The 21,111-nt window shown below is 35.2% G+C and overlaps 1 protein-coding gene across 1 annotated transcript; it reads right to left on the reverse strand.

Annotated features, from left to right (window-relative positions):
* SFXN4 (sideroflexin 4) lies at positions 1 to 20,682 on the reverse strand. The gene is made up of 14 exons (XM_012540821.3): positions 20,564 to 20,682; positions 19,399 to 19,464; positions 18,084 to 18,155; positions 16,553 to 16,579; positions 16,412 to 16,466; positions 15,867 to 15,892; positions 14,112 to 14,165; positions 13,968 to 14,024; positions 13,787 to 13,852; positions 11,736 to 11,826; positions 7,941 to 8,056; positions 7,087 to 7,172; positions 4,881 to 4,998; positions 1 to 574 (listed from the first exon to the last, which is right to left on the reverse strand). Exons 1-14 carry the CDS (start codon positions 20,600 to 20,602, stop codon positions 497 to 499), a joined length of 951 nt encoding a protein of 316 aa, XP_012396275.1. The 5' UTR covers positions 20,603 to 20,682; the 3' UTR covers positions 1 to 496.
* Between the last annotated feature and the right edge of the window lie 429 nt (positions 20,683 to 21,111).

Here is a 21,111-nt window from a genome sequence, read left to right on the forward strand (position 1 = left end):
TACACACATTTTATTACAGAATAGGTACAGCCTCTTGGGAGTTGAATATGTAAAACTGGCTGTGTTTTATAAACACCTATACCCACACCCATATGCATACACACACATACCCATACCCACACCCATATACATACACACACACACATACACACACACAATGAAAAACAGTGAGCTTATTTGATGCAGCGATCTGATCTGATTCCGACTTCATAGTAAATGGAAATGTGCTGACCCAAAAGAATGATGTTAAGTGCTGGCTGAGGATCCAGCTAAGACAGAACAATGTTCTTTCCTTCAGGCTTTCTATTGGGAGAGTGTCTTGATCAGCGAAAAGGCATAGACATATAAGCCTGAAGTGTTAAGAAAATTATATTTTAGGGGAGGGATTTTTGGGGGTTCTCAGGTACAAGATGGAGCTATTCTGAGTTCCTTCCAATTCTAGACTCTGAGTAAGGTCTTTGAGAAGACAAGTGATGATGAAATTTCAAACTGGTCTTTAAAGTCCTCTGTTATAATAGAGAGTTGTTTCCTCTGTCAAGGACTGGATTTCTGGTTCTAGAGAGGTTCGAGGTATCTAAAAAACAAAGACAAATTCCGAAGATTTATAATATAGTTTCATTGTTGCCCTAGAAATCTAAATAAACAAAACAAAGTAAAACAACCTTGTTATTTATAGATACTTAATTTCAAGCTCAGCCTTTTACAAATCTTTCAGAAAGAGTATAATAGTGTTTTAACACATACTAATTATTTCATACTATCAACTAATATGTTTTAAAACAATGCCACAATGCCTTTGAGAAAGTGTTCATTATTTTAAAGGCTAAACTCGAAATAAAGTATTGCTTTAAAGAGCACAGTAGCTTTTTCTCAATAGTATTTTATTTTTTCTAAACACATGTAAAGATAGTTTTAAACATTCATTTTTATAAAATTTTGTGTTCTAGATTTTTTCTCCCTCCTTTCCTTATCTACCCCCCTTCTCAAGATAGCAAGCTGATATAGATTAAACACATACAATTTAAAACATATTTCCATATTTGTCATGAGGTGCAAGGAGAAGCAGACCAAAAGGGAAAAAAACAGAAAGGGAAAAAATAAAAGGTGAAAACCCTATGCTTTGATCCATATTCAATCTCCATAGCTCTCTCTCTGGATGTTGATGGCATTTTTCATCCTAAGCCTTTTGAAATTGTCTTGGATCACCACATTGCTGAGAAGAACTAAGTCTATCATAATTTATCATCATACACTGTTGCTGTTACTGTGTTCAGTGTTTTCCTGACTATTCACTTCACTTAACATTATCCAGGCTTTTCTGAAATCATCCTGCTTATTATTTCTTTTCTTTTCTTTTTTTAATGAGGCAGTTGGAGTTAAGTGACTTGCCTGGGATCACACGGGTATCCATATTTCTTATAGAACAAAATATTCTATTACATTCATATACCATAATTTTTTTCAGCTATTCCCCATGATGACCATCCACTTAATTTTCAGTTCCTCGCCATCACAAAAAGAGCTGCTCCAAACATTTGTGTACACATGGATCCTTTTCCCTCTTTTATAATCTTTTTAGAATATAGACCCAGTAATGGCACTGCTAGTTCAAAGAGCATTCACAATTTCATAGCTCTTTGGACATAAGAAGAAGGTTCTTTTAAAAATAAAGCTATACCTTTTTGGCATTTTTTCTTGCCCACATAAATATATTTATATGCATATCATATATATATTCATATTTCATGTTCTAATCAAGGGTTCACTAGTGGGATGGCAACCTGCATGGAGTCTCCTTTGCTGTAGCCATCCAGGATTTTGGAAAAGCCAGGCTACCCTCAAGTGTAAAGCAGTCCATGCCACTGGCAAGGCCTGGGTGGCTACATCCTAGAGTTGCTGCAAAGTCTCAAAAATAAAGCAGAATAAATCTGGCTGCCAGTTTGGGCCAGCATCTTGGGGAAAGGATGGCAGTACTGGGCTTAGGTCCTTCCCAACACACCACCTGAATGTGATTCTCTATTAGGCAGAGCTGCCCATGAAACTCAACCACTGCATACATTCCATGCTTTGCCAATCCATGTTCTGGGATGAAAAAGTGTTTTGAGGGGGAGGGTGTCTATAAAATCAATGGCATTCCCCCCCCAAAAAAAACCTTAATATTGCCCATTAAAGGCTACATTACGGGAGAACTGCTCAAGGGAAAGTAAGTGACATGTAGTCATAAAGGATAAAAAAAGGAGAGGAACAAAGTTATCAACTCTGCTAGGAGCCAGATTCTGACACCTGTCCAGAACTCTGCCTCTAGGACCAGTCATTGATACAGAGTTCTGATTACAACTTCCCCATACTAGAAATTGTGCTAGAGCAAAAACATTATAGGAAGTACTGGCTGAGAATTCAGCAAAAGCAGACTACTGAAGAAAAATACTTTTCAGGTTCTGTACAGTTTACTAAATATTATGCCAAAATGAAACTACAGAATGTGCAACAATCTTAACAATGTTTAAGGCAGCCATCCATTTGGGGTTTGTAATCTCAACCTGTAAATTTGATTTTTAAAAATGATTTTAATAAATGTATTTCAATATAATTGGTTTCCTTTCTAATTGAATGTATTTAAACACTTTATTCTGAGGAGTCCATAGGTTTCACCAGACTGCCAAAAGGATCTATGATAGAAAGAAGGTAAGAATGATTGTCCTATATTAAGGACTATATTCTAAAAAAGTCAGTTTGTGAAATACAAAAGTATCCATCCTACAATGAGGCTTTTATACCCAGAATTAGGTAACACAGAGTGCAGTGTGCTAGACTTGGAGATAGGAAGGTCTGAATTTGAATTCTGTCTCAGACACTTATTAACTACATGATCTTCAGCCAAACAGTCCAATCTTTCTCAATATTAGTTTCTTCATCTGAAAAATGGGGATAATTATAGCATGTAATTCACAGGATTGTTGTGAGGAACAAATGCAATATTACAGGATATCCCCAAAAAATCTTGGTACACTTGAAAGCTATTAAAGCTTAAAGTACAGTATAAGTAAAATACTTTGTATATGTGAAGGGGCTATGTAAATTAGAATTATTTTTGTGGCAAAAAGTACTGGATCCTGCATTCCTTTGCCAAATAATAATCACTGATATTTATAGAGATAAGAAATAGGAAGTGGCTTTCACTTGTATAGAGAACTTCCAGGTCAGGTGACTCCCTCTGACAACAAAAATTGGCTGCTTCTTTATTCCTTAATATATTAGAGAATAAACTAGAGTAAAAGGGCCACATACTTGGCCCCGGGCTGCATGTGGCTCCAATACTCTCCAATGCAATTTAAACCAATTATAATGTAATTCTTATCTGATTTTCATATGTTGATGTATAAGTTTTTTTAAAAATTGTAAACACAAGTGGCTTTCTAGATCAATATGTGGTCTATAGATTCTTATGCAATGGGAGGTGATTGACTTGCTCCAATCCCATGTCTATTTTATGCTGGAGGCCAGTCCTGGCTTTGGGGCCAGCTTTCTATCCACTACATTAAGGTTAGCTCTCTCTCTTTCTCCCTCTGTCCTCCCTCATATTCATGTAGTATGTATGTGGGTATGCATACATGTGTACACATATTCTAGATACAGCTATACTAATGTATTACATATTAATTATTATTTACCTTTATTATTAGTTATATATTAGTTCCCTATAATGTATTTTATATAGCACTTTAAAGTTTTCAAAACACTTTATGTACATCATCTCATTTGATCCTCAACAGTCACGTGAGATAAGCACTATAGGTATCTATCCTGATTTTACAGATGAAGAAACTGAGATTCACTTGAAAGGCATTTATTAGGTACCTATCAATTCCTGGTATTGATAAGTGCTGGAGATTCAAAATAAAAAAGAAAAACAGATGGGAGACAGACCCAAGTGTCTTCTGCTTCTAAGTCCAGCATGCTTCTCTCTATGTCACATTATCTCCTATTTTCCCCCCCACCCTGAGGCAGCTGGGGTTAAATGACTTGCCCACAATCACACAGCTAGGAGTGTTAAGTATCTGAGGCCAGATTTGAACTCAGGTCTTCCTGACTTCAGGGCTGGGGCTCTATCTACTGCACCACCTAGCTGCCCCTGATTTCTTAGTCTCTTATACCTATGCCCATCCCCTGAAAAAATTACAGAGTAACCTGCAGAGTATTAATAAATTCTGGCTTTCCTCTTATACCTCATCCCCAACTTAACTGTGATGGCAGTGATAATGACATAAAATTCAAGGCCACCATAACATGATTTGCAGAGAGTTTCCATGGTTATGGAAGAGCTACTATCTTCAGTTTCTATTGTGGCCTTAAGGAATTAATAAATGTAATAATGATTAAGAGTGGTTAGGTGGCACAGTGGATAGAGTGCCAGACCTAGAGTCAAGAAGACTCCTCTTTCTGAGTTCAAATCCAGCCTCAGACACTTGCTGTATGACCTTGAGTTCTTTTTGCTTCAGTTTTCTCATTTCTAAAATGAGTTGGAGAAGGAAGTAAACTCTTCCAATGGTTTATTATCTTTGCCAAGAAAACCTCAAAGAGAACCATGAAGAATGGACATGAATACAAGAAACAATGACTTGCAGGTGAGGAAGAAGATGGAAATGGAGGGAGAGATACCTAGGAAAGTCAAAGGAATTTAACATGCTACACATATATTCATTTTAACTAATTCCTTCAGTTTAAATTAGCAAACATTTATTAAACTCCTGGTGTATAAAAGGTCTTGAGTTAATTGCTAAGAAGACAATAATAAAATATGATTGTCTCTACTCTCATGAAGCAAAACTCAATAAATGTTGAACTTAAGTAATTCTCATTAAATATTAAAAGGGACTTACCTGCCCTGTCTGGGGAAATACACAAAATGAAACTGGCACCATCAGTCCCATTACCATAAGAGTCATATTTAACTTCATGGCCACCAGAAATTTTGGATTTTGATGGGCAAGCTTGATCCTAAGGAAGGAAAGTTATACCTCTTAAATCTTGCTACAAAATTATATTAGCTTCTGAAGCAGGCACTTTACAATCTGACATAATAATAGAGTCACTAGTTTTATCATTGTTAATTTGAGTCTATTCCATAGCCCCACCAACCCCCAACAAACGATGTATATTATGGTCCTAGAATTATATTAGGTGACTCCATGTTCTGACCTGCTGCCTTCTCCTTGCTCGTCTAGCAGATGCCAAAGGATTTGGGGAAACACCTTTCTCAACTATCTAGAAATGAGAAGGCACACCCTGAAGATGAGGAGGAAGGATGCACTGGTACAATTCCAAATAATGAGAACCAGCAGGTTTGGTGTTTTACAAGGGTGTTGGTTCCTTATAAAGGCAGGAGAGAATAGCCAAGGAAGGCACTGATGAAACTCAAGTTTCTAGCTACATTCTTTTAGGATCAAACTTTGAGTATTTAGAGTGTCTAGAAATATTTTTTTCTCATACTTGTTTCTGATATGGGAGATAAGTAACCCATTGAATTTGCTATCTTCTGTTATTGCCCCCATCTCAACACATGAAGATCTTGAGTCAAGACAAGAAACACAGGCCCATGTTGAATAGTAGCCTTAATAGGATTTAGTCCTAGAAAAGACTTTGGAGTTCATGTGGTCGCCAGAGTAAGGACTAGGAGATCTTATGGGTCTGTGGCATGGCACCAAAGGGTATACAATCAACCTATTCTCCTCACAAAGCTTTTCCTGATCCTGCCTCCAACTGCTAGTGCTTTCCTTCCCAAACTGAACTGTATCGAACTTTGTTGCATGTATTCTATCTATTCACACACATGTGAAACGCACAACATACATGTATGTATATGTATGTTGCACACATGCACACACATGTGCATGCATGTCTTTTAATTTAAAATGCAAGCTTCCTGTGATTATAGATTCTTTATTTATATCTTTAAATGCTTATTTATTGGTTGTTTTGTTTCTAACAAAACTGCATATCCATCTTCTCCCACTCTGCCCTTCTTTATTGTGCAAGCACTCAAAATTCCTTCTCTTGAATCCAATATCAGTTCATCTTGAGTGGGACAAAATAAATCACACAGACTAATCTGTAATTAAAATGAGTCATGGTTTTCATAATAGAATTAATTGCATTATCTTTCTTCCAAATCTCTGTTTTCACTAAAGGTACTACCATCCTTCCAGGCATCAGGTTTATAATCTTTGTGTCTTCCTCAATTCCTCATTCTATCTCATTCCACATAGCTAATCAAAATTGCTAAACTTTGGTTGTTTCTATTTTCATAACATCTCTTGCATATGTCCCTTTCTCTTTTCATTTAACTACTGTCCTAGAGAAGAATCTTTTCATCTCTTAACTGAACTATTCTAAAAGCTTCCTAAATCATCTCCTTGCTTCAAGTATCTCCCCTTTCCAAATTATCCTTCATACAGCTGTCAAAATTATTTTCTTAAAATGCAGGTCTCACCATGTTGTGTCTCTACTCAGTAAACTTAAATATTCTATTGACTCTAAAAAATCAAATGTGGTATCATTATCTTATCCTTATTAAATTTCTATTTTGTATTAAGTTTTATAATGCACACAATTAGTACTATGGTAGCAAATGTATGTAATTTATAAATAAATATATAGATATAGATATAGATATAGATTGGAGTGCATTCTCAAAAATTTTTACTAGTAGGATGTATAATCTAAAAAGTCTGAAGAACTTTGATATAATCTAAATTTACCATTTTACAGATGAGAAACTGAGGCCAGAGAGAGAGGAAGTTACTTCTAAGACAACTAAGTATGATAGAAATAGTAAAGTGGTAGAGTTAGGGCCCAAACTCAAGTGGTCTGCCTTGAAATCCAAGGTTCTGTATACCCCTACTTCCCCATCCTCCAATATACTAATCCCAATTTTAACTGGTTTTGTTACACTGAAGAATTGGGGTGGGGAGGAGGGAATTGAAATAACTTTTTAAAAAGCAATCTTTGTCTCTATAAAAATTGTGATGCAAAATTTCTACTTTTTTGATGACATTCTTACTCATATAGTAATGAATTAATTTTTACCTTTCCAAAACATAAGTAAAAACACTTGAAAGAAGAACTGATGTCCCAAAGAGCAAACCTCTAGACAATGCTGTTTCTCCAACTGCCTAAAGAAAATGCAAAGTAAAATCAGAAAGCCATAAATTTCAAACACTATTCTAGAGTGACAATTTAAAAGACAATTAGGGTCTCAGGCCAAAACAAACAACTGCTACTTACACAGGCTTGAAGCCAAGAGAATCCAAACAATGACCAAATGAGGCAAGGCTGGGACCTATTTTTGGTCAATCAATGAAAGTCAAAGGGATTTGGGTTTAAGGTATAGTCCATAAAGAAGAATTCTAGCCTATCAACTTCAAGATATCTCAGGAGTTCTCAGTAATCAAAATTTATATTCCTTTGGGCAGAGTATCTGTAGATAAGGGTATGATTCCCTATGTGGATAAAGGAAGAAGAGGAAGAGATGTAGAAGAGGGAAAAAGCAAAGAAGGAAGGAAGGAAGGTAAAGGAAAAAGGAAGAAAACAAGGATGAAAGAAAGGTAGGAAGGAGCAAGGATCCTGTTGCCCAACAGGATCTAGCCAGTTGGGTCCCAATGGATCAGCTACTCTTCCCATGTTGTTGTTTTCCTCTGTTCTCAAAAAGGGCCATGCCATCAGGAGGGAGATGTCATGACTTACAAGTGAATTGGACTTAAGTGAGGCAGGTTTATGCAAAGTCACCTGCCTCACTCTCTCCTCCAGAGTCATCTCTGGTATTGGAAGAAGAGGGAAAGGGGATAAGAAGAAATGAATTTCCTCTCTCTTCTCAAAACAGAATATTCAGTCCTTTGCCTGAAGCATTGGCAGATAGGAGAGCTCTACAATTCCTCACTTACCTTGGTTCCAGCTTCTCGAGATAGTCCTACAACATTCCCATTCTCGTCCATTACACGAATTCCATTCTGGTACTCATGGCTTCTGCTTACCACCACATTAAATATACTTAAAAAGGCTGTAATATTCAAAAGCAAAACAAAACATAGAGAATGCTTACTAGTCAGCTAAACGTATCATGGACATAATTTTCTCACACCTAGAACATGTCAAAATGTGCCAAAAAGAAGGTTTAACTGAATTTGCACTCTGGCCAATTTAAGAATTCAGTGGAATAATTATTTAATTTTCTTATGTTACCTGTGTTTCCTTGTATCAACCTTAGATATACTGCAAATTATGTCCTTGCTAAGAAGGACTAACAGATAACAGCACTTACAATATAGGGAAAGCTGAATATTATCTATATTCTCTCATATTTAAAACTGTGAATTTAGAGAGGATTCTGGGAAGATGGCCAACTAGATCAGAAAATTTTGGCTCTCCAAATTTCCTTAATAAAAAAGAGAGAACATTACCTCAGAGGAAATGTAGGGCAGCAGAAATAAATACAAGTTAGGGTTAAGAAGTTATTCTCCAAACACAATTTGAGAAGACTCCAGGAAAGACCTGACCTCCAGGGATGGAGATTCAACCAGAGTGAAATGCAAACACTTCCAGGATGACTCTACAGAATCAACAAATAACAAACAAGCCTTAGGGGCAGCTGGGTTGGAAGACAGCCTTAGCCTTAGAAACTGTCATCTCATATCTCTAGTGTAAGGAGTCTGAGTAGGAGACTGAAGGACTTTCCACTGTTGAAGGATGCTGAGCACAGCTATGCTGACCAGACATGTGGTCATGGCTGTAGAGGGAGTGATGGTGACAAAGGAACTAGAACACATCTGGTGAGAGCAGAAGCAGTGAACTAGATGAGGTGAGATCCATCTACTTCAGAGTTGGAGTAGGCCTGAAGGTCTTTGAGCATTGATTCAAAGACATACTTAAGTCCCTTTCCTGCTATACTCCCATGACATCATTTTTTTCCCTATTTCAATCAAATATGGGAAACTATGTACTTATAGGTCAAGTTCAATTTCTTGGGTAGTTCCCACTTTTAGAATATAAGATCCTCAGTCAATGAGGATGAGGATCAGTGGTAGGAGGGGTGTTTGCATTAGGGATTTAAGTGTCAGACCTGTCCTGAAAGATGCTGCCCAATCTCCTGAGAACATACAATAAACTTTTGTTTGCTCCTAGAGATCTCTCCAGCTTTTTTAAAAAATGGTCACCCCCTCATCATTTCTGAGCCACACAGCAGTAACTGCTGGCTTTTGCAAGAGAGTAGAGTCCCTGTTTTCAGTTCCAGGGCAGAGAATAATAGTGTACAGCTATTCCAGGGACTACAGGGAGCAAGCTCACTTGTTGGACAATGTGGCTGGGGGCCCTACCCTTGGCTTAGAGTTGGAGAGGAAAGCCCCAGGGTGAGCCCTGAGACACATCTCATAAAATAATAAGAAAGAATTAAGACCTGGAGCATCATTCCCCATAACTCAGGATTATTACTTGATTACAATAATAACTACTAAACACCAAATAAAGCAAAAATAAGTAAAATGAATTTGCAAAGAAGGAAAAAAATCCAACCATGGATAGCTACTGTGGACATGGGCAAATTGTTTATGTTTTTTTAACATGGAAAAATGTATCTTATATCTATATGTTAAGATTCATATCAATACTAGGGCTCAAAAGAAAGATTGGCAAAGTTAAGGTAAAAATAGTAATCATGTTACACAAATGAGGTATAGAGGAAGAATAGACACAGAGGCATTAGAGGGGCTAGAAAGGCTTGTGGTTCTGAAAACCTATTCATATTGGGAATGGATTTAATAGGCAACACTAAATATGTACCATGAAGGATATAGTACCCTCCAAAATCTATCAAGAAATAAGGAGGGAGGGATAGGTGAATGAGGAAGCAAAGGGTAAGGGAAAAAGACAAGGGAGGGATCCTTGGGTGAGGGAAGGTTAAATAATAGCAAGGAAAGTTATGGAGCATAATTTAATTAAAGAATCAGCAGGGATAAGGAAAGACTCGTGTATATGTGAGGTAGATTTGTGTGTGTGTAGAGCTGTTTACAGATACACATATCTATATATGTATATACATAAATATATCAACTCTAGCTTGCTTGAGGGTGATGGAAGGGATGAAAAGGGGAAAAAAATAAATAAAGTGTGTAGCAAAGAACCAAAGAACAATTTACAAGAAAGTTAAAAAAAAAAAAAGGACATTCATGAATATAATTTCTTCTACTAGTATATACATAGGTATGTATACTTTTTTTGAACTGGTAATTTGTTACTGTTATGTATTTTGACTCCTCCCCGAAGTCCTGCTGGGCACATGACAATATTCTCTTTTATGTGGTTTATTTTGTTTTGTATTCCTTTTCTCCTTTTCTTTTTTTCTTACTCTGTTTTTTCAAATAAAATAAATTTTTAAAAAAAGAATAGAAAGGACACAGAAAATTGAGGGAAACTTTCATAGAGAATCTTTCAGACATTTGGTTGGAATTGGCATGGAATATTGCTAAAAAAGAATAGAAAGGACACAGAAAATTGAGGGAAACTTTCATAGAGAATCTTTCAGACATTTGGTTGGAATTGGCATGGAATATTGCTGTTGTCTAGGAAATGGCTGATGTACAAAAACATGGACTTATGAAGGAAGATGCTGTCCACTTTCAGAGAAACAGATGACAGATGGAAATAAGCATAGTATGTCCTTACATATATATGTGTTTAAGTGTATGTTTATTTGTATATATGTATGTTTACAGATATCTATGTATATGTATATATATATATATATATATATATATATATATATCCATGCTTAATTGTAGCCTTCTTTAGGGTGCAAATAACAGGGAGGAAGAGGAAAAAATAAAGTAAAAAATGAACAACAGAGAACAAAAAAAAAAAAACCTACAAGGAAGCAAAGAAAAGTTGGGCAGCTTTGAAAATGATGTATAATATTTTTTATATAGTTTTTCTTGAAACGGAAATTTATTGTTTTATATTTAATTCTTTCTTATGTTCTACTGTGTACATTACAATTTTTTCCTTCCTTATTTTGTTTAAAATAAAAAATAAAATTTATCCAAAAATGAATTTTTAAAATTTTGAGGTATTTGTTTTACACATCATAGCTACTTTCCAATATATTGCTGCCCACCTAAAGAAACCCTACTTAGTAAAACTGACCAACACAATTACTATAATTGATAGTCTATGGTGATATTCTGCTCCAGTACCCTGAGGTTTATCTATTTTTTGGAACTAGGATTTTAGGATCATAGAGAAGTTGGAAGAACCTTAGAGGCATGGGTCAGTCTAAGAGCTTCATTTTATAGATGAGGAAAAAAAAAAGGTGTAGAAGTTAGATGACTAAGGAGCAGAGATGAGATTTGCTTGGCCACTGAATTTAAAATGTACATGATCAAAAAGTGGGAGTCATGTTAGAGAAACAGATTTTTTTTTCTACCATGATGTTAAGCACAATGGTGAAAGAGAAAAAACCCATCAAACATTTATAATGTGAAAGATGGAAATGAATACAATCTAAGATCCAAAGAGGAAGGCTATAAAAATTAGCTTTGTCCTCATATCCTTCAAGATTAGATATAGTTAGAAATGGAACAAACTACTTGTACAAAGCAATAGGGCAGAAGACATGTCTCTTTTCATGATGACCCAAGTTAAGTAAACCCCAGCCCACCACTATAGGTTTCCAGTTCTCATTTACTTACCTAGAAGGGGGATAGGCAAGATTTTGGTAACAACATTCTTAATAGCAGGTCCTTTTAATGTGTATCGATTCATCATAAAAAGAGGGGAAATCTAGAAAAGCAGAGAATATCAGTTCATTATAATTTGATGTACATTTATACTCTGTATAAAGCACCATGCTAGGTATTAAGAAAGTTGCAAAGCAGAATAATATATAGTCCCTGCTCTCATGGACCTTACAGGACTAGTGAGGTTGGGATTACGTCAAGTATTTAAGCAAATACACAAATAATTATAATACAAAATAGAACCTGATAAATAGAAAAACAAAACACACACAAAAAAAAAAAAAAAAAAAAAAAGAAAAACAAAACACAAAGATTTGAGGAAGAAAAGCTTGGTAGAGAGCTTGGGTTGCTATTAGAGATTATATTCAATTGGCACTGAAAGTCAACTCACAATAAGGAACATCCAAAGATAAAACTTTAGCTAGTCTATTTCAAGATATAAGCCATATTTGAAGCCAGTTGATTAGGATACTGGTACAATCATTAAAATTATAACATGATCTTTCTATAACTGAACTATTGCATTGAACGTAAAGGTCAATAGTTTCAAACAAGACAATGGATATAACAGTGAAATACAGATAAATGTCAGTGATTAATATTGATTATAATTTATGACTTCAGGCATTATCCTGAGACAATGATATATATTTTTTAAATTGTCAATGCCAATTTGAAATTTAAATTTTATTGTGTAATTTAATTTTAAATTCCTTTCCCAGAGTCACACAGTCAACATGAGTCAGAAGCAGGATCAGTTCTTCCAGATGCCAAGATTGGTTCTCTGTCTCCTATGTTCTCTTGTCTCTCTCTTATAACATTTCTGAGATTATAAAAGGCATAACAGTTGCTGAGCTCCATTAATAGAGGGAATTTGTCCCTAGGGAGTTTCCTATGTTAATGAAATCTCAGAGAAAAAAAATAAATTAATCTTACCTAGATAGGATGTCTAGAATATTTCTCATATATTAAATAGAAAAGTTACAATTATGATTTTATGTGTGTACAGAAAATAAGGACCAAACATTTGTCTTAAAAATTGTCTCCCATAGTTCAGTTACAAGTAAATATTTTACATTTTTATTATTAATGTATAGTTTTCAAATGAATTAAATGAACCTAATTTCCCAACTGATGAAAAGATTTCCCAAGTACAGTGGAAGCTGCTAAAGCACAACATAAAATTATGTTTCCAACCATGATTTTATTTTTTGGTCTAGACTTATGATTTCATTGATTCTATGTGAAACCTTCCATTGAGGCACATTGGCAACTTAAAGGTTAAATGACATGCCCAAAATCACATATCTAGTTTATATAAGAAGCAGGTCTAGACTCTATCATTATACTTCCTTACCTCTTGTAACTCTGGCATAATGTAAGAATATTATTTAAGCTATATGGAGATAAACATCATAATAAAAATAAAGAATTATATCAGTTTTATTATATAAACTTCTGGTTTGTATAAATCAGAATGTGATTCAATGGCTCTTGAAAAATATGTATTTAGTCCTGGAAAAACTCAGATGAACTGATGCTAAATGAAGTGAGTAGAGCTAAGAGAACATTGCATACAGCAACAAGCAAGAAGATTATATGATGATCAACTGTGATGGACTTGGCTCTTTTCTACAATGAGGTAATTCAAAGCAATTCCAATAGCCTTGTGATATAAAAAATCATTTGCATCCAGAAAGAAAACTATAAAGAATGTGGATTAAAGTAGAGTATTTTCATCTTTTTGTTGCTGTTCATTTGCTTTTTTTCCTTTCTCATGTTTTTTTTTTCCTTTTTGATCTGATTTTTTGTGTGCAACATAATGAATATGGAATTATGTTTATTAGAATTGTACACATTTAATTGCTTGCTCTCTAAGGGAGAAGGGAGCAGGAAGGGAGGAAGAAAAATTTGGAAAACAAAGTTTTGCAAAGGTAAATGTTGAAAACTATTTTTACATGTATGTGGAAAAAAAAAAAAAACTATTATAAAAAAATACCCACTCCAAAAATTGTTGTAGAAATAATTGTAGTCATTCCAAGAACTTGCTGTTCAAGAGAATATTTTGCCTAAGGGGGGAGGAGGAAAACAAATTATATTAGTGAATCACTTATTCATTATTTGTGGATTATACCAAATTTCCTAAGGGATGATGTAAAAATAAAAGGATAATTGCTTACTTACAGGGATTGCATTTCCATTTATTATGCTAAATTCAGTATTATACGCATGGATGAAAAACTGCAAGAAATAATGTAGAGGTATTTATTATATTTTTAATTCAAGCATAAAATAATTAACCAATCATAAAACAGAAACAGTTATTACCTGAGGGAAAAAAGCAGCCTTTATTCCTTTACTTTTTTGCAGAAATAGGAATACCTTGCATAAGGGAAACAAATGGAAAGGTGAGTTTCTTTTACCAAATTCTGCTTACCTCAGCTGGTATATGAACCACATAGTTAAGGGGTTCATTTTGACACTGTGCTGTAATGAAAAGAACAAAGGAAGGATTTGCACTCAAAATACCTGGGCACAGGATTTTTACTATCTATATGACTAACTTCTCTGGTGTTAGTTTCTCATCTGTAAAATGAGAGAATGGGCCTTGGGTTTCTTCAGCAATTCAACAAGCTTTGATTTAATTAGTGCCTATGTTCTAAGAACTACTGGTAGAGGTTTAAAATAAAATCAAAATAGTCCCTGCTCTCGAAGAGTCCCAAGTCAGTCCCAAGCTAAGCTTCTTTTCCATTATAATAAGCTGTCTCTTAGAAATTACCTAATTTTAGATAACTAATAATTATTTTCCTATATGCATTTTTTAAAAAACATTTACTTTTATAGATTTTGAAATCTAGATTCTGTCTCTCCCTCTTGCTCTGCCCCAGACCTTGAAAAGATAAGCAATAAGACATCAATTACATATGTTAAGTCAGGATTCACATGTGCAAAAATTTTTGTAGCAGCCCTTTTTATAATGGCAAGGAACTGGAAATTGAGTGGATGCCCATCAATTGGGGAATGGTTGAATAAATTATGGTATATGAATGTTATCCAATATTACTGTTCTATAAGAAATTACGAACTCTTCAATATTGAGATGATTCAAACCAGTTTCATTTGTGCATTGATGAAGAGAGCCATCTACACTTAGAGAGAGAAACATGGAATAGAGTGTGGAACATAACATAACATTCTCGTTCTCTCTATTGTTATTTGCTTGCATTTTGTTTTCTTTCTCAGTTTTTCTTTTCCTTCCTTCTTGATCTGATTTTTCTTGTGCAACAAGATAACTGTATAAATATGTATACATATATTGGATCTAATATGTATTTCATCATATTTAACATATATATTAGACTACCTGCCAGCTAGGGCAGGAGATGAGGAGAAGGAGAGGAAAATTTGCAAGGGTCAATTTTTGTAAGGGTCAGTGTTGGAAAAATTACCCATGCATATGCTTTGTAAATAAAAAGCTTTAATAAAAATTAAAAAAGAAAAGAAAAGAAATTATGAATAGGCTGATTTCAGAAAAACCTGTCAAGACTTACATGAATTGATGCTAAGTGGTGAAGTTAACAGAGCCAAGAGAACACTGTACATAACAACAACAAGATTCTGTATTGCTCAATTGTGGTGGATTTGGCTCTTTTCAACAATGAAGTGATTCAAGGTTAATTCCAATAGATCTGAGATGTAAAGTGCCATCCATATCCTGGAGAGAGAACTATGGAAACTGAATGTGGATAAAAGAATAGTATTTTCACCTTTTTGTTGTTGTTGTTGTTTGTTTGCTTGGGTTTTTATTCTTTTTCTCTCTTTTTTTTTTTACCTTTTGATATGATTTTTCTTGTGCAGTGTGATAAATTAAGATATGGTTAGAAGAATTGCACATATTTAACCTATGTTGGATGGTTTGCTATCTGGGAGATGGAGGGGAGAGAGGGAGAAAAATTTGGAATGCAAAATTTTGCAAATAAGAATTTAAAAAATTATATTGGCATGTATTTAGAAAAAAATAAAATACTATTAAAATCATGCACAATGATAATATCTTTAAGCTGTCTATCTTTGGCGACTTACCAGAGGTCCAGTAATAGGGAAAAAAGCTAATGAAGAAAAAAAGGATCATTAGTGTTTTAGACAAAGGCCTAAGATCATTCAGATTATTCCCAGTAAGTTATATAGGTATACAAAAATATTCAGTGAGACTTAATGTTTGTTCCTTATTAATACATGGCATTATGTTAATATATTATAATACCTATATGTCATTATTACATAATTATTGAATCTTAATTACATTAATGCAGCAAAACCAAAGAAAATCAAAACTAATATTTTCACTGAACATTTTAGTACACACACCAAGGTTTTCACTGAGCATTGTAGAGTACACACACACACACACACACACACACACACACAGAGACACTGCTCTTTTCTGTATTCCAAATATTTCTAGGTCCCCCAACTATTCACATGATTACCAGTCCCTTCCTCATAAATTCTTCATAAGAAGGAAACAAAAATTAGATGGGCCAAATTTTTTGTTTTTAATTTTTCATAGAATTCAGTGCTTGCGAGAAGACTTCTGAATACCTGCTGAGGAACTCTAATTAACTTACCTGCAGGCCTAAATAGCATAGGAATCGCACGCCCAGTATCAGGATTCACTGTTGCCTTTAAGAGAACAAACAATTTTTTTTTCTGAAAGTAATTATAATAATTACAAAGATTTAAGCCAATAAAACTTTTCTTAAACTTACCAGGCTCTGTTTCCAGGCTTTTTGTATCTAACCAATAAGAAAAGAAAATTAGTTTTATCTTTAAAAGGCAGGTTTGTAATCTCTTTCTAGTCTTTTTTCTTCACATTTTTGCTACAAGCTCAAAAAAGTTTCTGCAAAAAAAGTTTTCCCCTTCAGAGATAAGTAGGGATATTTTTTTTTTCTGTTGCTAAAAGGAGTTAAAAATCAAAGGCAAAAGCATAACTTAAGTGAAGCAACAAGATCAGAATGTAATAAATCATTCTTTCCATGGAGAAAAGGAAGAGCTACAACTAAATAATTCTTAAGTCCAGTCCAGATTCAGCTGGTAAGGGGGGAATTGTAAAGTCACTTACTAGCAAGGAATTCTTTTTTTTTTTTTTTTTATCTTGACTGCATGTTTTTATTTTTATTTTTTAAATAATAGCTTTTTATCCAAATAGTTTGTTTTTAATCCCTCAAACAAATAGAAGAAATCCTTTTGGCATTAACCAGTCAACATAAAAGATGTTTAGCTATAATTTGCACAACTACCACAATCGTTCACTATAGCCCATATATAGACCATTATAGTGGCCTCTTTATAGGTTTCCCTGACTCAGTTTTCTTCCTCATATTTCTCTAATCTATACTACTCATTGCTGCCACAGGAGAGTTAGCTATAAATATCAGGTTTAACATAGGATCAAGCTCCACAACATATACCCTCAAATTTAATTGTGTGTTTTTTGGTTGGGGGGAATAAATCCTGAAACACTGACCTAGGAGAAGGGGATAGAAATCTATCTACTTCTAGCTTGGGGTTTATTAGTGGTGGTGGTGGTGGGAGGTAGATGGGAATATTTCTATCTGCTAGCTCATTATTTTAGTTTGTTTTAGTTTGCCAAGTGGTTTCCAAGCTCAGTTGTTTCAATAGTGCTAAGGGAGTATAAATATTGTTAACACCATCTATGTTTTCAAGCTCAGGACAAAGCTTCAGTAATCTAATTTTAGTTAATATTCTCTTGTATCATGGACAATAATAGTATTTGTAGCTGGTTTTAAAAATGATCAATATCTTGCCCAATGTACCCAATAAATTTTATATGGGGTCTGTGGTTATTTCTATTAAAAGGCAAACATCAGGTTTTTAGATAGGAGTATAATTTGTTATAACACTATATATATATATTTGAAGAAATCAGATTTGACTTCAATTTACATTTTTCAGGAATCAAAATATTTTTAAACTTTAAGGATTGCCTGTACTTTCAATTAAATTTGCCTTTGACTTAAAGAAAGAGCTCTACTTATATAGATCACCACAAAAAAGAGCAATGGCAATTGCAAATCCTATTCCACAAGTCCATAGATAAGTGCTAACCACCTATAGTAGGAGAGAAGTTTTATTTAGTTTTAAAACTGAAATATTTTAATAAACAAGATGTTAAAAAATAAGATCTTCATCACTGTCTATAGAACAAATCTCAACCAGAGGAGAGATGTCCTTGGTTGCTGCCTAGATTCAAGTTTTGACACATAGGTGACTACATACCTTTTGGTCCTCTGTGTGATCTTTAGATGTCTGTTCATTCCTTAATAGTTCTCTTGCAGTTTTTATTGTTTTCTAATTTAAGAAATAATAATATTAAAAAATTATGTACATTATATTCCATATTTTTCAAACATCATAGGATCACAGATAGTTAAAACTGGAAGAGTACTTAAGGTTCACCTAGCTGTTCCAGAGAGTTCAAATTTATTATGTCCAAGATACAACTTTATTATCTTTCCCTCAGATTCACCCCCTTTCCTGATTTTCCTATTTCTCTTTGAAGGCAATTATTTGTTATTACTTAGCTCCTCAACCTTAGAATTCTCTTCAATTCTTCCTTCTTTCCAATATATTGATTCTATTCCCACTCTATTACTTGAATCTAGTTCCTTCCCTCCAGGCACTTGATCAAAATCTGAGCAACTCTCCCCTAAACTATTGTAATAGACTCCAATTGGCCTCTAGGACAGGTCATTTTCCTCTCCTCTCCATCATCTACACAGCTACCATTTAAATTTTTAAAAATATATTCTCATTTTAATAAATATTTCCCAGTTACATTTTTGTAATATATTTTATTTTGTTAAATATTTCCCAATTGCATATAAACTTTTTAAGCATTCATTTCTAAAAATGAGTTTAATTTCTCTCCATTTCTCCTGCCTCTTTCTCACCCTTTGAAAAGTCAAGAAAGTATGAATTATACATGTGAAATCAAGCAAAAATATTTCCATATCAGCCATGCTTCAAAAGAAAACACTTGCACAAAACCCCTAAGAAAAATAAATTTAAAAAAATGTTTGAATTTCCACTCAGATTTCATCAGTTCACTCTGGAGATAGACAGTATTTTTCATCATAGTTCCTGTGGAAATGTTTTGGATCATTATTTTGATCTGAAGTAATATTTTCTAGCCATGTGACCCTGGGCAAATCACTTAACCCCAACTGCCTTCCCTCCCCCCCCCCCAAAAAAAAAAAGAGTATTAAAACAGCTGCTCTTACTACATTGTATCTACTGTCTATGGCATTTGGTTTAGTACAGGGTATATATGCATTCAATTTCCCTCTTTTCCCTCCCCAATGGATAAAACCAGAACAGTTTTTTCAGTTGTCATTTCCTTCTTTAAAAAAATTAACAATCTAAATAGTCTCTTAGTCTGGTAAGTAATGCTAAAAGAAATTAAAGTACAGCAAAAGTCTTTTAAAAATTAGACACAAATATGTCTTGTGGTTTGAATTAGGTTTGAGAGTAAAGCAAAATTGTTATTAAGTCCCAATATAAAGGTATACCTTTGAATCAAGAAAATACTTACATGAGAGAGCAGTGCATTTGTTGGGTCTAGTAGGTCAAGGCAGTGAAGAAATCTTTGGACAAAAGTCTAAAAACAAACAAAAAAAATTAATCACAAGAGTATGTTAATAATAACAGTCAGGACTTACATAATGCATACTAAGAGCCAAGTGCTTTACAAATATTAGCTTATTTGATCCTCACAACAATCCTGGGAGGCAGTTGCTACTATTATCTCCATTTTACAAGTGAAAAAACTGAGGCAAAGAAGTTAAGTGACTTGTCTTGGGTCACAAAGCTAACTGTCTGAGGCTGGATTTTAACTCCAGTGGTTCTGACTCTAAGCCCAGAGTTCTGTCCACTACATCATCTAGTTGCACAGATGGCGTTAATGACAATTCAAAGTGAGCAGGTGGAGATATTTCTTGATTACTGTCAAATGTCTACACTGAAGTGCCTGGACTATGAACGGACGGCATGACCAAGGTCCAAGAGAGCCTCACGGATCCCCCTGGAAGTCTGGAAGCAAAGAAGGAATTTTTTTCCTATCTCTGAGATAATGGTTACTTCACAAAAAATGGCATATGGGAGTAAATGCTAAATGGACAAAGAGGAAATCGTGTAACGTCCCAAGTAGAATTTACAAGAGAAGAGTGATGGTGTGCCCAGTTGAGACTAGGACAAGGACAAACTGTCACAGATTCTGAACTGGAAATTGTGAATTTTAAAGTCATCTAGTCCAATTTCCACGTTTTACAGAGGAGGGAAACTGAGTTCCGGACAAAAGACTCACTTGCACAAAGCTAATAAATGACAAAACCAAGGATCATATCCAGAATATATCTCTACAAATCATGTACTCTTTCCCCTGGACCATTTTGGGAGTGGGGTTCATTTACTGGTCCTTTGTCCAAATGGTTGCCCAGGCCTTAGGCAGTCTTGCGCCCTCAGGGGATGAGGAGACTAGGTAATCTCTCCTTAGTCCCCATAAGCTCTTGACTTTGTGCTGGTATTGGTCGCAGGCAAACATGGGACCCTGCGGTGGTGACCTTGAGGCTGGCCGCTAATAGGGCCTCTCAGATGCAAACTGAATAGGTGCCGCGGAGGTGACGGCTTCTCTGCATGCACCACCATTTCTCGTGGAGAGTTCCCACCCTGCCCCGGCTTGGCATCTGCTCCGTCCGTACTTGGTTTTCTCGGATCCAGAAATGCAGGTTCGGCTCCATGAGATTCCTCTCCTGATAAGTGGATAACTATAGCTGGACAGTCAGCACCGGAAGACAAGGCTAGGAGAAAGAGAGAGGGAGGGCAGCCCCCATGAAGCCCGGCCCCTTCCCTTCCCTCATGCTCCACCCCATCTTTGGGGGTGGGGGACGGCGGCAGCGGCGGAGGAGGTGTGGCGCAGATAGCTGCCCAGGGCTTCACGGTTTCCCAATCGGCTCTTTAGCTGAAGCTCCAGTTTGGGCAGAGCAACCGGAAGGAATGACTTGCAATCTTTACGTTTTAGGGCAAATTCTGAAACCCTGATAACATCCACGTGGTTTTCTACGTGCAGTACTTTCCCCTCCTGATCGTTGCTACTGTACCCTAAGCTGCACAAATTCACAGGTTTGGGAGACCACCTGGTCCATCCTTCTAAACTGCAAAAAAGTGGTTGTCTAGCCTGTTTAAAGACCTTGTACCTCAGCCCAGTTCCACCCTTTGGATATCGGAGTGTGAGCAAGAGGGACGTAGG

The sequence above is a fragment of the Sarcophilus harrisii genome, chromosome 2 (genome assembly GCF_902635505.1).
Source record: "Sarcophilus harrisii chromosome 2, mSarHar1.11, whole genome shotgun sequence".
NCBI classification, from domain to species: Eukaryota; Metazoa; Chordata; class Mammalia; order Dasyuromorphia; family Dasyuridae; genus Sarcophilus; species Sarcophilus harrisii.